General features: G+C 43.4%; 1 protein-coding gene across 2 annotated transcripts in view; it reads right to left on the bottom strand.

Annotated features, from left to right (window-relative positions):
• Nucleotides 1-1,369: 1,369 nt before the first annotated feature.
• Nucleotides 1,370-14,475, bottom strand: part of ldlrap1b (low density lipoprotein receptor adaptor protein 1b) — a 30,832-nt gene continuing 17,726 nt past the window's right edge. The window contains exons 5-9 of one of the 2 annotated variants that reach the window (XM_010731314.3): nucleotides 14,124-14,196; nucleotides 10,286-10,381; nucleotides 5,875-5,969; nucleotides 5,397-5,431; nucleotides 1,370-2,626 (exon numbers count right to left, since the gene is read on the bottom strand). In XM_010731314.3, the coding sequence (XP_010729616.1) occupies nucleotides 2,482-2,626; nucleotides 5,397-5,431; nucleotides 5,875-5,969; nucleotides 10,286-10,381; nucleotides 14,124-14,196 (444 nt within the window). In that variant the 3' untranslated portion in view covers nucleotides 1,370-2,481. Of the gene's footprint in view, nucleotides 2,627-5,396; nucleotides 5,432-5,835; nucleotides 5,970-10,285; nucleotides 10,382-14,123; nucleotides 14,197-14,475 lie in introns of both variants that reach the window. The other variant, XM_010731313.3, reaches the window with a different exon arrangement.

Below are 14,475 nucleotides of genomic sequence, written 5' to 3'. Positions count from 1 at the left end.
AGAAGAAATCCTTCTGTGCAGTTTACATGTGGTAGCATGTAAAAAGTATTCACTTCATTGGGCTACATGGGCAACTGTAAATTCCTAACGTTTGTCATTAACTTCAAGACACAATATTACACTATTTTCACCAATTATTGCGCCACTAACATTAAAATATTTTATCCAACGATGATTTGTTTTGATTTTTTAGCAATATCTTGTTTTATTTTAGGTAAATCAAAGAGCGACACCCAGTAAAAGTAGGTAGGCTATAAGGAAGTAGTTGTTATTTGTTATTATAATCAGCTTGGTGAAGTGTTTCTTCAAACATCAATGAGCTTTTTGTATTTACTGATACAGTGGGTCCTCCACCAAGGATGGTTTCTCCTTCACGCTAGGAAGGAGAGGGTGACATGAGAGGGTTGCAATCAGCAACAACACCACTAAATCCTGCACACTGCTCCTTTAAAAGGAAAAACTAATTTAAGGATAGTATCACCTGGCAGCTCCAATTGAATATGACTTCTTTTCGCATCATTTTTGTTGGTTCAACTCTTCACTAGCGATGTCTGAATCAACAGTTTAAGGGTGCATTTCTCTTATACGGACATATTTTGCACATGAGGATTTTATTGGCAACTTGCTGAATAGAATTATGCCATTAAAACCATTATATAATATAATAATATAATATAACCACCTGTTATATTCTGCTACAGCATCACTACCATCAGTACAATGCCTGCAGGTGTTTTGCATTCATCTCTTGGTTACAAATGTGATGGATTGAATATTTCCAGATGGGTCATGTGCATGTGATCCTATTATAGTATAGCTTGAGTTTCAATTTGATGACAGCTGTAAGCTCAAAAAGGTTTTAGACACAAGATGAGCCGACATTACAGTCAAAGCAGCATAATTAATCCAGCGACAATAAAACTGTGCTGAACATAAGCTTGAATAGCGACTGGATGTGTATCGACATTAAATTCCCTGACGAAGTTGTGCTGTTAAAAATAGATTATATCCTTATCTTTGTACATTTATATACCATGATACAGTTCAGTTTGATGAGGTAACAGTGATGCTATGAAGCTTCTGGGTTTAGAAAAACTCAACAACAGAACAATGTGATTTTGGAATAAACAACACAGATGTTCAATTTGAAGAATTGCAATTTATGTAAATTCATGAATTAAATTAAATTCATACATAAACAAATGTCAAAAATAATACTGGGTACCATCCCCAGAAAGAAGAAAAAAAAAAAGTAAACTAGCAAAGTCAATGCAACAATATAATTTAACATACAGTGGTATGGTAGAGTGCCCATAAAACACATTCACCCTCTTGGACTTGATGTATTTTGAATCATGGTGGATTAATGTTGACGAGGTCAAAGAAAAGAAATAAACTATAATGTTAAATTGAAAACAAAACTTCCCTTTACCAAACAGGTCTGGTCTATGAGCCAGAGTGGGAATTATGAACAACTGCCTTTGAAATTTGTTGCTTTTTGGAGATTCACATTTCTCTACAATGCTGGGAAAACTGGATGAATCCACTGCTAGTTGTAAAACAATAAGAATGTAAAAAGTCCAAGGGTAAGCGTGAATCGTGGCACTGTGTAGGAGCCTAAATAATGAGCTGGACACTTATTGACGTTAAATTCCCTCAAATAAAATGTGCTTTTCAAAACTCGGTGAGTGCAAAAATAGATTTTGCATTAGAAAAAAAAATAAGATTGTCATTTTGTTCTCATCCATTTTTCACACAAACACTCGTTGACCAACACGTACACACTTTTTTTTTATTTTTTTTTTTTTAAAGCTTTTGTTGCCCAACGAAAAGTCCTTGAAGCACATAGGTAGTAACTTTGTTTTGCCCAATACTGGAACTGGTGCTTTGGTGGGTCCCCCCCCCAATCCAGTCATAATCTCTCTGTAAATCAAACATGTGACAGCACCCCTGTTGACCTTGATGACAAGTGACAAACTGTTCCAAACTCAACATCTCATATCTCACTTTGTACATTTATATACCGTACATCCAAACATACACACACACACACACTTTCTTTAATGCGACGTACACAAACACGTACCACAAACACATTACGAACAGTGAATGGGTAAACGGACACACACACACACACCAGAAAAAAAAAAGAAAAAAAAAAAGAGGAAGTAATACACTGACTGTAACAAACGTTAAATGACTGCATGTTTTTCCATAGAAAAGGGATAAATTGTTTTGTATTGCTTTGGCCTGTTCTGTGAGCAGCCTGCTCGTGTTGTCCTCGTGTTGTCCGGTCATGTAGATGCAGAAGCATCAGAAAGCCACTAGGCTGCACCACTGAGACGACTTGGCAGCAGAGAGAAGGTGGGAAACCTCACTGATGTCACAAATGTCCGTTTAGTCACTTCAGTTTCCGACCAATGTTTTACCACCGTTTCTCCTCATCTTTCCCTGTTTTTCCTTCTTGGCAGAGGCTTCACATTAAAACCCAAAAGTGTCTTTTTGTGCAGTGAAGTCTGTGTCCTCTTGGTCCCATTTGTCTGGGGACAGGCACTCTTCAGTGTTGAAGTCCTGAGGGTTTACCCCAATGTCCAGGACCTGGGGGTTAGTGCGAGACTCAGCGAGTCTGGAGGAAACAGAGGAGAAGAGACATTTTATTAGTAACTGCTATGATAAAACCTGGGTAAAGATCAAATCCTTTACTGATGACAATAAATAAATGTAAAAAGCTTGTGAACAATGGCAGGTAGATAATGTATGAACATGAGTTATAAATACAAATTTGTAATGAGAATCATGATAAGAAATTAAAAACAAACCCCTGCTTAATCAACCCAACACGAGACCACCCTGACACACATACAAACGTGTTAGATCTACATGTGAACACATGTCGTTTTCATAAACACCATGACATCTCTCATCCGGTGTCATGGCACTAGCAGAGTGCACAGCTGATGGATGTGAGGTGGAGACACGTAAAACATTTGTGATGAAGACGTGGACACGTGGCGGGGACTACATCAAGTTCTGTGGCGGTGAACCCTGTCGTGAATGGATCAAACTGTGGCAATGACAACGAGGACTTCTCCCCCATTGATGCATCTCTAAATAAATAAGCCACACAAGTCTTGTTAAATGTTTATGGCGTTAAAAGAAAATGTGAAACTACATGAGTCTTAATCGATCCGGTTGAACACTGATGAGCAGGCTTGAATAGTGGGTTGACTAGGGGAGAATGAGGTGGAAGTCACTAGATCCAGTGAATGACATTGTTACCTGAGTAGGATTCAAAGCTATCCAGACTGCGGCTGGGGGTGCAAAGGAAACATCACAAGTCAGGCAACAAATTAACTATTCTGAACAGCCTTAGAATAAAACGGACACGTTTGTGGCCACAGTGTGGCTTTATGTCCAAAATCGAGTTAAAGTTGACCATAAAGCTTTGCAAGACAGAAAACATGCACATCACACGGACATCTCCCTTGTAGGGATCAACAGGCACTGAACATTGAGCACACACACACTCCGCAGCCAGCAGGTGGCAGAGTGACCTCTCAAATAGCAACCAGCAGTGTGGCGGAGCCTGGAGAAGTGGATGTACTCTAAATTTAGGTCCCCATAAAGCACCACATCGAGCACCCTGTGTCACAAACAGTGACATGTAAGACTACTCTTGCATATTTAGCTCACCAAGAATGTGCCAGTAGTATTTGCACATTATCACTTAACTTCTGCTGCTTGACCTCAGGGAGTAAAGATTATTATGAAATCAACAAGAACCACAGAAGAGGTGCAGATTTTTAAAAAACGACATGATTATTTGTTTTGGGTGAATCGGCGTGCTGTATTTGAACTGTTTTCTGTTATAGTGGCCATACATGGAGAGGCGAAAGTTTTCTATGGGGGTACACGGTGTAAAAAGTTTGAGGAACACTGCCTTATTTCATCCATCTCGTGAAAACTGTTCAACTATGTCACGCCTTCGCCATCCTGGGAAATAAAAGCACTACTACTGAATGATGCGCATCAGACGGGATTTAAAAGTGGGTATTCCCGGTATGTCGACTGAGCCGAGCAGACTGTGTATACTCTGCACAAACCATTGATCTTAACGTAAAAATGTATCTGCAGTTCAGAGCGAAAAAGTGAGAGAAGAGAATTTAAACTTCACTTGTCAAAAAATAAAAAGGAACTGAAGTTAGGAACAGACACGCTGAACCTCAGAATTGAAACTTTAGCGTTGCGGTAGTGGTGCAGATGTTTCTATGATCTCCACAGCTTGCTGCCTGTTACATGTTGGAAGGGAGTGGAGGCCGTGGCGCCTGGTATGTTCACACACTTTGATCAACTTTAGGAGTGCCAAATCTTTCCCAGGGCTCACAGTAGCTGTATGGTGCATGTGTTTCTTAATATGAGTTACACCCTCTGACCAAAACTGTCCAACAAATACAAACATCGTTTCATTCACTGAACTGTCTCCTATGTTCTCTTCCGCTCTGACCCAAACACCATCCAGTACAATCAGCTTCTCCTGATGGGCAAAGACATCAACCACTCATCTCTGAATCTCTTGTGATTAATGAGGATTCTCCCAGCACGAGCAGCGCCGGGAGATTAAGGACCTTAGGGTGCAATTACAGTGTGTGCAGACAAATAATCGCCTGATAACGGGGTCTAAAATGGCCTCTTAGCGCTTGATTACTGTGGAGGCCGTTATGCTTTTCAGTAAATGAAAAGGAGAAAACAAGAATTAGCGGAGGGAATGAAAAGAGAGAGCCAAAGGAAATAAATGTTGAATGGCGGTCCAAAACAAACAGCTTTAAACAGTTGTGCGCCGCGCAACCTGACAGTTAAGCAGCTGATGAGTGTGTGCTGCTTACACACACTAAATTAAAACATTAATCACAGAGGACTCCAGCTCCACTCTGATTCATTTGTTGACAGCGTAGACAGAGTTTAAGGAATTCCAATCAGCACAGGCAACAGACTTTCTGTCAACCTGGAACCTGCAAATTATGAGACCCGAGTCTTTCTCTGTGCTATTCTGAAAAGAGTATAAGTGTACAGCACAAAGCTACCCTCAGCAGCCATCATTTGTAATCACAGGCTTTCTGAGCTTGTATTAAATCAGTGTGTGGGCCCTGAGATTATGGTAAACTGAGCCTACAAAAGCGGTATGACTCAGGGTGGGTGTCGGCTGCGCCCAGGCCTGTAAACTGAGTCTCCTGCCTCCTGTGGGTGTGCACTGGGGGTGAACCGAGCAGAGGGAGAGGCAGCGTTTATTACGAGAGCAGCCCAAAACCACAGGTGGTTATTTCCAGAACAGCAGCTTGTGTGGCTGTTTCTCAAAGGGCCCGGCTTTAGGGAAAACCCAAATCCACACTGGTTCTCACCTTGAAAAAGCCTCGTCCAGACCATCCTCCAATTCCTGCCGGACACAACACACAAAATATTATTTGAAGATCAAGTTTATGAGATGATACGTAAAGAGTGCTTATTCATGAAATGTTGATCCACTCACTCACGCATGCGCACCCCTCTTGCGACTTTTCTATAGCCTCAGATGATCCTGGGAGGTTAATCTAGGCTACTTGCAACCCCACACCCCCTCGAGCTATGTGACCATTTGATAAGGCCAGTTCTGTTCAATGGACCATTGTTTGACTCGCACAGCGACTGTACAACTATAGAATCGACTCCTTTGATATAGAGCAGGTACAGTACATCACCGGGCACTTAGTTAATCAGCGGTTCCTGCATGGCATTCTTGACTTTCCATCTTATCGAGCCTAAGCAGCTGAAACTTACTGACCAGCCCAACTCTTGTCTTACCCATACAGTATTGTTGTTCTCTGTTGCGTGATTATGCACCATAAAGGGATCCGATTCGGTCTGCTTTGTTCCTGAGTGGACCAGCGCCACGTTGGCTCCCTCTGCCAAATCCAAAAGGGTTCCTGTAGCTACCTCTGCAATACAAAAACACAAACACAGGCAACATTTCAGGAAAAATGTGTTAAAATGTGCATTAAATTTCTAGCCCAATGTAAAGATCCTTTGATCATCATACTCTCATGCAGCGTTTAGGATGCCACGCTGTTCGTTAAGGTCCACTTTGACTTATTAGGCCTGTAGTGTCTCTCACGGGTGCAGCCATCTGTGGATTGTCACTTTGTGATAAGTGAGCATGGAGTAACCCCCTGACTCGCACGCCTAACCACGGTGACACGGTGATCTCTAATGGGATTGGCTCGTAATGGCTTTGCCTGATGATTAATGTGTGTCAATAACATGTGTCAACACTAATTTTCTGTCTCGTCTTCAGGCTAATGTTGACCACAGAAAACAGAAAACACTTAGAAGTATCTCTTCTAACGCTAACACAGCTTAACTCGGTTACACTCGCTTTTCCGTGCTGAAACTTTATACCCCGAAATGACCCTTTCCTCTACTATGTAGGTTCCTCAAAAGAGAGGCGCACATACAGTCGAGTCAGAATGCAATTCCCTTCAACCTGTCCTGTGTCAACACTGGTTCAGAGGCATGAGAGTATTCTGCTCTTATGGAGAAGGCAATATCGTGAGACTGGGGAAAGAGAAGGAGGAGGTATCAAGGCCTTAAGTTAACAGCTTAGGTGTTTGTTGGGCACATTTAACTAGAGATTAGTCAATGAATCGATCGATCAAAGGAAAATTTATCTATTAAATTTAGTTTTAACCTGCTTTTCTTAGTGAGTTTTAAGCTGTTGGTCAAAAGAAACATTGCAAACGTTCCTTTATTTCCACTATTCCACTATTTTTTGACATTTTATAGACCAAACAATGACTAAAATTAATACAGAAAATAAAGGGCAGATCAATCGATTGTGTAAATTACTGCAGCGATGTATAAACGTCGATCAGTCTCAGGCAGGCACAAACCCGCTGACGGTCGCAGGGGAACGCATTTCTATTTTGCAGCCGCTGTAAGAGGCCTGGCGCCGGGGGAGAGCTGAAGGTATCATGTCTCATGAATAGAGCTGACTCACCTCTGACAGCACCACTGATCCTGCAAGTCTCTCTGACTCAGTGGCAGTGGCATGCCATTTGATCAGCCTAAGTGAAGGGTACATAAATGTAACCTTCTGACGGCTCTAAAGCTCTGCTGTCCCCAGTCGCTGCTTCAGGGCTGACGATGAAAACCTCCGGACAGGAGAGAAACGCTCAGCCGCGTTTCAAGAGGCACTCACAAGCGTCTATCATGTATGATTATGACTATTATTTGCTTTACAGAAATACACACACCAAGCCTCTCTGTCACCAGAATCTGTTTCCAAGTCCTACTTTGTCGAGTCTTTTCACAAGGGACGATCCTTAAAACCCATGTCAGCCATAAAAAAAAAAAAAAAAAACACTACACATTCAGGTCCACAGTCCTGAATAAAGTGTCAGAACAGATTTAGAGAGATCCCTCTCTGGCTGGAGGCCACCTGACCGGGCGGGGGAGAGCTCAGTACAAAACTTTTCAGATATTTGCGATGACTAACTCTAACTCTGTTACTGGAGGTTTAGGTTTGAGACAAAGGATTCAGGCAAACATGCGACCAAAAAAGGCATGCACAAAACAGACTAACAAAGAGAGGAATAAGTGCACAGCCATTGTGCCACTGGCAACAAGATGACCCTCGTGTTATTGCATGTTTGGCTGTGGACAATGCGTTGAGCTAATAATGCCTTACGGCTGACTGGATGTCAACAGCACGTCTCAAGTCGTGGAATCTTAGTAAATGTGATCAGACAAAGGGCTCATGGAAAATCTAGGCCTCTCATGCTTTTTACACACATGACTGACACTGTGCTTCCAGAGAGAATGAACGTCTCTCTATCGTTATAAAAAGTCCGGAGGGGACGCTGAACCAAGATTTGTTTTTAATGGACCTACAACATGGCAATACTTTCCAATTAAAGTGAGCCTTATCACAGCCATACATAATCGCCTAAAAATGTCATTTTCCTGAGTGAGGAGGAATAACCTAGAAAATATCCCGCAGCCTCAATATAAGCCAACCTTTGACAAGTGGCTGAATACACATCCTTCACCCGAGGCTACGGTTGCTGTGACAGGGAGGCTGAGGGAGACAGAGAGAAAGAGAAAGACGTGATGATGGGTGACATGACTCACCTCCTCCCTTCAGGCTGCCCAGGCTGGCCGAGCTGTCCGACTGAGAGTTGCTGGCTCCTTCTCCGTCTGAACCTGACTTCACTCGCTTCTCCTTCTCTGCATGGAGAACCACAGAGGGGGGTGTAGACGAAGATAAAAAAGGGAAGGGGAAGAAAAAGAGCAGTTGGTGAAGACACACAACCCATTATTCAGGAACCTGTAACCACAGGGCGAGTGCCCTCGCTGCACAGTTTACTCTTGCACAGTCTAACTGCTGAAAATGTGGTTAATAAATGTTTCACTAACCAAGCATATAATGTGTGTAAACAAATTAGTATCACTCAAGACGGCTGCCAGCTGAAACCTACAGGGCCCGGCCTTCAAATATTCTAACACATGTCAGACCTCGTACAGCAGCGAGCACACTAACTGCTGCACTTAAACAGAGGAGGCGCAGCATCTGGGTCAGACGGATAAAAGGCTCTGCTCGCTCCAAACATTCTCACCTGCTGAGACGAAGGTTTTTGTACAGAGTGCACCTGACAACAGCTTTCATTTTGCTTCCTGCACAACAAACTCAGGCTAGTACAACAGTGTCAAGGCCTGTAACTATCAAGAATTTCATAATGGCAGCGAAAGTCAACCTAGAAAAACAAACAAAGACTCCTGCGAGTGGAAGTGAAAACACCACTTTATTACGTGTACTAAGGTTATATATGCCAAAAATATGTGTGGGAAATCAGCCCCACCCAACCACATGCTTTTAGAATCCTGTAATAGTGCTGCTGCATCTTGCACATGTTGCACAGACACATGTTGCAAACCCTCTGTGTGCACTGTGGAGCATGAAAAACATGAATCAGGATAGTATGTTATAGTATATAGTATATAGTATATAGTATATATATATATGTGTGTGTGTGTGTGTGTGTGTGTGTGTGTGTGTGTGTGTGTGTGTGTGTGTGTGTGTGTGTATGTATATGTATATGTATATGTATATGTATATATATATATCGAACTCTGACAGCACCACTGATCCTGCAAGTTCTTCTGACTCAGTGGCAGTGGCTGCCATTTGATCAGCCTAAGTGAAGGGTACATAAATGTAACCTTCTGACGGCTCTAAGCTCTGCTGTCCCCAGTCGCTGTTCAGGGCTGACGATGAAAACCTCCGGACAGGAGAGAAACGCTCAGCCGCGTTTCAAGAGGCACTCACAAGCGTCTCATCATGTATGATTATGACTATTATTTGCTTTACAGAAATCACACACCAAGCCTCTCTGTCACCAGAATCTGTTTCCAAGTCCTACTTTGTCGAGTCTTCTCACAAGGGACGATCCTTAAAACCCATGTCAGCCATAAAAAAAAAAAAAAAAAAAACACTACACATTCAGGTCCACAGTCCTGAATAAAGTGTCAGAAAACGATTTAGAGAGATCCCTCTCTGGCTGGAGGCCACCTGACCGGGCGGGGGAGAGCTCAGTACAAAACTTTTCAGATATTTGCGATGACTAACTTTAACTCTGTTACTGGAGGTTTAGGTTTGAGACAAAGGATTCAGGCAAACATGCGAACGAAAAAGGCATGCACAAAACAGACTAACAAAGAGAGGAATAAGTGCACAGCCATTGTGCCACTGGCAACAAGATGACCCTCGTGTTATTGCATGTTTGGCTGTGGACAATGCGTTGAGCTAATAATGCCTTACGGCTGACTGGATGTCAACAGCACGTCTCAAGTCGTGGAATCTTAGTAAATTTGATCAGACAAAGGGCTCATGGAAAATCTAGGCCTCTCAGCTTTTTTACACACTGACTGACACTGTCTTCCAGGAGAATGAACGTCTCTCTATCGTTATAAAAAGTCCGGAGGGACGCTGAACCAAGATTTGTTTTTAATGGATCTACAACATGGCAATTTTCCAATTAAAGTGAGCCTTATCACAGCCGTACATAATCGCCTAAAAAATGTCATTTTCTAAGTGAGGAGGAATAACCTAGAAAATGTCCCGCAGCCTCAATATAAGCCAACCTTTGACAAGTGGCTGATACCACCTCCTTCACCCGAGGCTACGGTTGCTGTGACAGGGAGGCTGAGGGAGACAGAGAGAAAGAGAAAGACGTGATGATGGGTGGACATGACTCACCTCCTCCCTTCAGGCTGCCCAGGCTGGCCGAGCTGTCCGACTGAGAGTTGCTGGCTCCTTCTCCGTCTGAACCTGACTTCACTCGCTTCTCCTTCTCTGCATGGAGAACCACGAGGGGGGTGTAGACGAAGATAAAAAAGGGAAGGGGAAGAAAAAGAGCAGTTGGTGAAGACACACAACCCATTATTCAGGAACCTGTAACCACGGGGCGAGTGCCCTCGCTGCACAGTTTACTCTTGCACAGTCTACTGCTGAAAATGTGGTTAATAAATGTTTCACAAACCAAGCATATAATGTGTGTAAACAAATTAGTATCACTCAAGACGGCGCCAGCTGAAACCTACAGGGCCCGGCCTTCAAATATTCTAAACCACTGTCCGACCTCGTACAGCAGCGAGCACACTAACTGCTGCACTTAAAACGAGGAGGCGCAGCATCTGGGTCAGACGGATAAAGGCTCTGCTCGCTCCAAACCTTCTCACCTGCTGAGACGAAGGTTTTTGTACAGAGTGCACCTGACAACAGCTTTCTTTTGCTTCCTGCCAACAAACTCAGGCTGTACAACAGTGTCAAGGCCTGTAGCTATCAAGAATTTCATAATGGCAGCGAAAGTCAACCTAGAAAAACAAACAAAGACTCCTGCGAGTGGAAGTGAAACACCACTTTATTACGTGTACTAAGGTTATATGCCAAAAATTGTGGGAAATCAGCCCCACCAACCACATGCTTTAGAATCTGTATAGTGCTGCTGCATCTCTGCACATGTTGCACAGACACTGTTGCAAACCCTCTGTGTGCACTGTGGAGCAAAAACATAGTAATAAAATATATATTATATATATATTATATTATATATATATATATACCACACACACATACATACACATATACATATACATAACACACTAGTATAGTAGCAGAGATAAAACCCTTACTAAGAAAATAATTTTTTTTTTTTTTTTTTTTTTACAAGTACACCATGTACAGATATAGGAAATGTTTAGCCTGCATTATGCAGCTGACTTTTTGCAGCCAGGGGCACACGGTTGTATTCAAACAGGTTTCAGGACCCTCAGTGTATAAATTATGATCCACATAAGCGCAATCAAAGCTTGATTCATTACTTCTCAAATTGTTGGCTGCAACAGAAGCCGCTTGTTATAATAAAGTCAAAGAGTTGCAGGGACAGCATGTTGTTTTTTTCCCCCTGTGCATCCCACACAAGGTCAGTCTCAAATATTATTCAAAACAATCTTTCAATGAGTTTGACTTTTCTTCTGTTGTAGAAGACCTCCTAAATCCCAGCAGGGACACTCATGGTGCATCACTCATCATTTTTGGCCATTTTGTGTTTTCTTTCTCTGATACACTTGATAACTACAGTCCTATTTTATTGTTTTTGACTAATTACTCTAACGTGCATTAACACCTCTGTGCGTTAACTAAAACATCACAGTCAGTCAAACAGGAAAACTCAAGTGTGAGTAACTCCCCAAAGGACCAACATGCTGACCCGCTGTAATGCAGACTTTCAATACTGTGGCTACAGATTAAATATCCATTTCTGTCTGCTCACAGCACAGAGGTGGTTTTGTTATTTCATCATCCTCCCTGGGCCGATGAAAAAAACACTCCACTTCCCATGAGCCCAGGTAGCTTAGTGATGGCAGTGTTACAAACATTTCCCCAGGCACCTGTCCCCCCCCCCAGCCTCTTGAGTGTGTTGTTTTCAGGAGGAAAACTCAACTCCTGCTCGAAATGGAGGCAACCTAAAGATATGCCAGTTCAAAGCTTCAGTGAATATTCTAGAAACAGAGATGGGAGCTGTAATATAGAGAGGAATGTGGGTCAGGAATGTGTGGTGGGCTGTGGAGAACGAGTGTGGGTGGTGGTGGAGAGTTTGTAGGAAACAGAAGCAGCAAAACTAGACAGACGTATAGAGATACCCCCTCTTCCTGCCCTGATCCTCTGGGGTCTTGTAACTTTCATGAAACAGACTCGAAAGGATCCCCCCCCCCCTCCATCTCTCAAGAGAATGAAAAAATATTCTCCCTTTCCCCTCCATAACCCCGCTGCCAGCTCGGCATCGGTTCCCCTTCATCAGTGACACCGTACTGAACTAGAAGAAGAAGAAAAAAAAGCGTCGCAACTTAAACAGGTTACCAAGCCCGCCTAGAAAATGAAGACGGGGAGGAGAGGTGAAGAATGTTGAAGGGTAGAGGGAAGGGAAGAGCAAGCAGATTTTTGAAATAATATTCAACTCATAAATACAAAACATCCAAATGAAGAGGCGTTAAGGAAAGAAGCCCGTGGCTTTGATCTTGGGAAAATGAATTCCATAATGGAAATGTGCCCACATTAAAACATTCCTAGATACCACAGAAAAAGAAGAAGAAGGGGCAGAAATGTGGAGTAAATAAAAAGAGGATAGTTGAATTTTCATACAGTGGAAGTGTGTGTCTCTAAAGGACTGAATAAATAAACTCGCCTTCGCGGGAGACAGGATCAATGGCACCGATGCTGAATCTGTCAGGGGTTTGAGCTCCCGCTGACACGCGTGCACAATCATTTTCCTTTCTCTCTTACACACTCGCCATCCCAACGCTCCCCCTCTGCCCTGCCTTTCATGCTCTCTTGCCCTCTCTTCCCCATCCCCATCCCCCTCTTTCGCTCTCCTCTCCTCTCCTCCCTTATAACAAACAGAAGCGAGCACTGTAATGGGGGGTGTCAGGGTTAGAGGGAAAAGAAAATAATTGGACGGGCGGGGAGGGGGGGGATTGGGTGAAGGTGCCAGGTGCCAAAACAAGACAGACAAGACGGCAACAATGGATAATCAGAAAATTCAAAAGAGCATCTACGAGGCGACACCCGTGTGAAGATGGAGAAGATGTGAGGGGTGGGGGGGGTTGGTGAGGCAGAAGCTAATATTATGTGGCAAGAACAGCTCATTTACTCTGGAGTCATACATGCAGTAAATTACATGCATGTTCTGCTGAGCCGTACAAAAGGATGTGGAACACCGTCCTTACACAGCACTTTGATTGCCTGCCGTGTGCGTCCACGGTGGCGCCTGAACACGCGCCGTCTGCTCGTCTCCTCAGTGTGCTGTACAACAAACGGTGCTCAGGAATTTAAAAAGAGATTGAACGCTCTACGAGTTTGACATAAAACAAAAAAAATATAAATATATAATGAGGAGAAAAAAAGAACATTTTGGCAGTTAAGATAAAACCAGGGAAAATCCCAGCTCCCACACATCACAGTCTTATTCTCACTGTAAAGAAGATTTACACAAGTCAGCCCACCTCTGCCCCAGGCTAGCCTTAATTCCTCTCCACCCTCCCCATGTCGATACCTAGATGAGTGTTTAACCATGACGGAGTTGCCTGTAATAAAGAGGCGTCACTAAACTAAAGACAGGTCTGTCTGCTCTCTGGGAGATGATTTAACCACTGCATGTGTGTGTGTGTGTGTGTGTGTGTGTGTGTGTGTGTGTGTGCTGGGGGCTGGTTCAATCAATGGGCACATTCCTCTGTCTGTCGGGAACAGCTGAACACTTCTCCAGTATTTCACATGACCTCTCTCTAAGAGGTGTCAAGGCCAAGACCAGGAAGAAGCGAGAACATTTTTTTTTTCACGTTGTGCGAGGGAAAACCTCGAGATTAAAAAGGCCGGTGATCGCCGTTTGCTCACTAAGAAGGAAGATAGAGGATGTACACACAATGACCGGAGGGAATCACAACAGTGGGGGGGAGGCGAGGGAAGAGGAGAGCGAACGTTCTCGCTCATCCGTCGCAATCCTCACACTCTGTTGGTCGTCGTGGTCGACCATGCGTACCTTCCTTGGCAGCCTGCCAGAATTCAAACGCCACTCTGAAAGCCTGCGCCACCGTTAGGGTTACCGCCTGGGCCTGTTGGAGGAAGGCAGAGAGAGACAGAGGAGAGTGAGACACAGAGATAAAGTAGAAGAATCAAAGGAAGATGAGTAATACTCATGTGCATCCCATCGATGCATGCAAACTAAAGGAAGTGGAGGACCTATGACCGTGTTAAAAACAGGAACTGGGCAAACACACAAAAAGGAGTTCCTCCACAGACACTTGAAGAGGAGGAAGAGAAACCCGTGAGCTCCATGACACGTTGTTTATGTAACTGGGAGGATACGTGGCCTTTTGGCCAGAACTAAATTA

The sequence above is a fragment of the Larimichthys crocea genome, chromosome XXIV (genome assembly GCF_000972845.2).
Source record: "Larimichthys crocea isolate SSNF chromosome XXIV, L_crocea_2.0, whole genome shotgun sequence".
NCBI classification, from domain to species: domain Eukaryota; kingdom Metazoa; phylum Chordata; class Actinopteri; family Sciaenidae; genus Larimichthys; species Larimichthys crocea.
The sequence above is the reverse complement of the archived record's forward strand: the minus strand, read 5'-3'. Positions and strand labels throughout refer to the sequence as shown.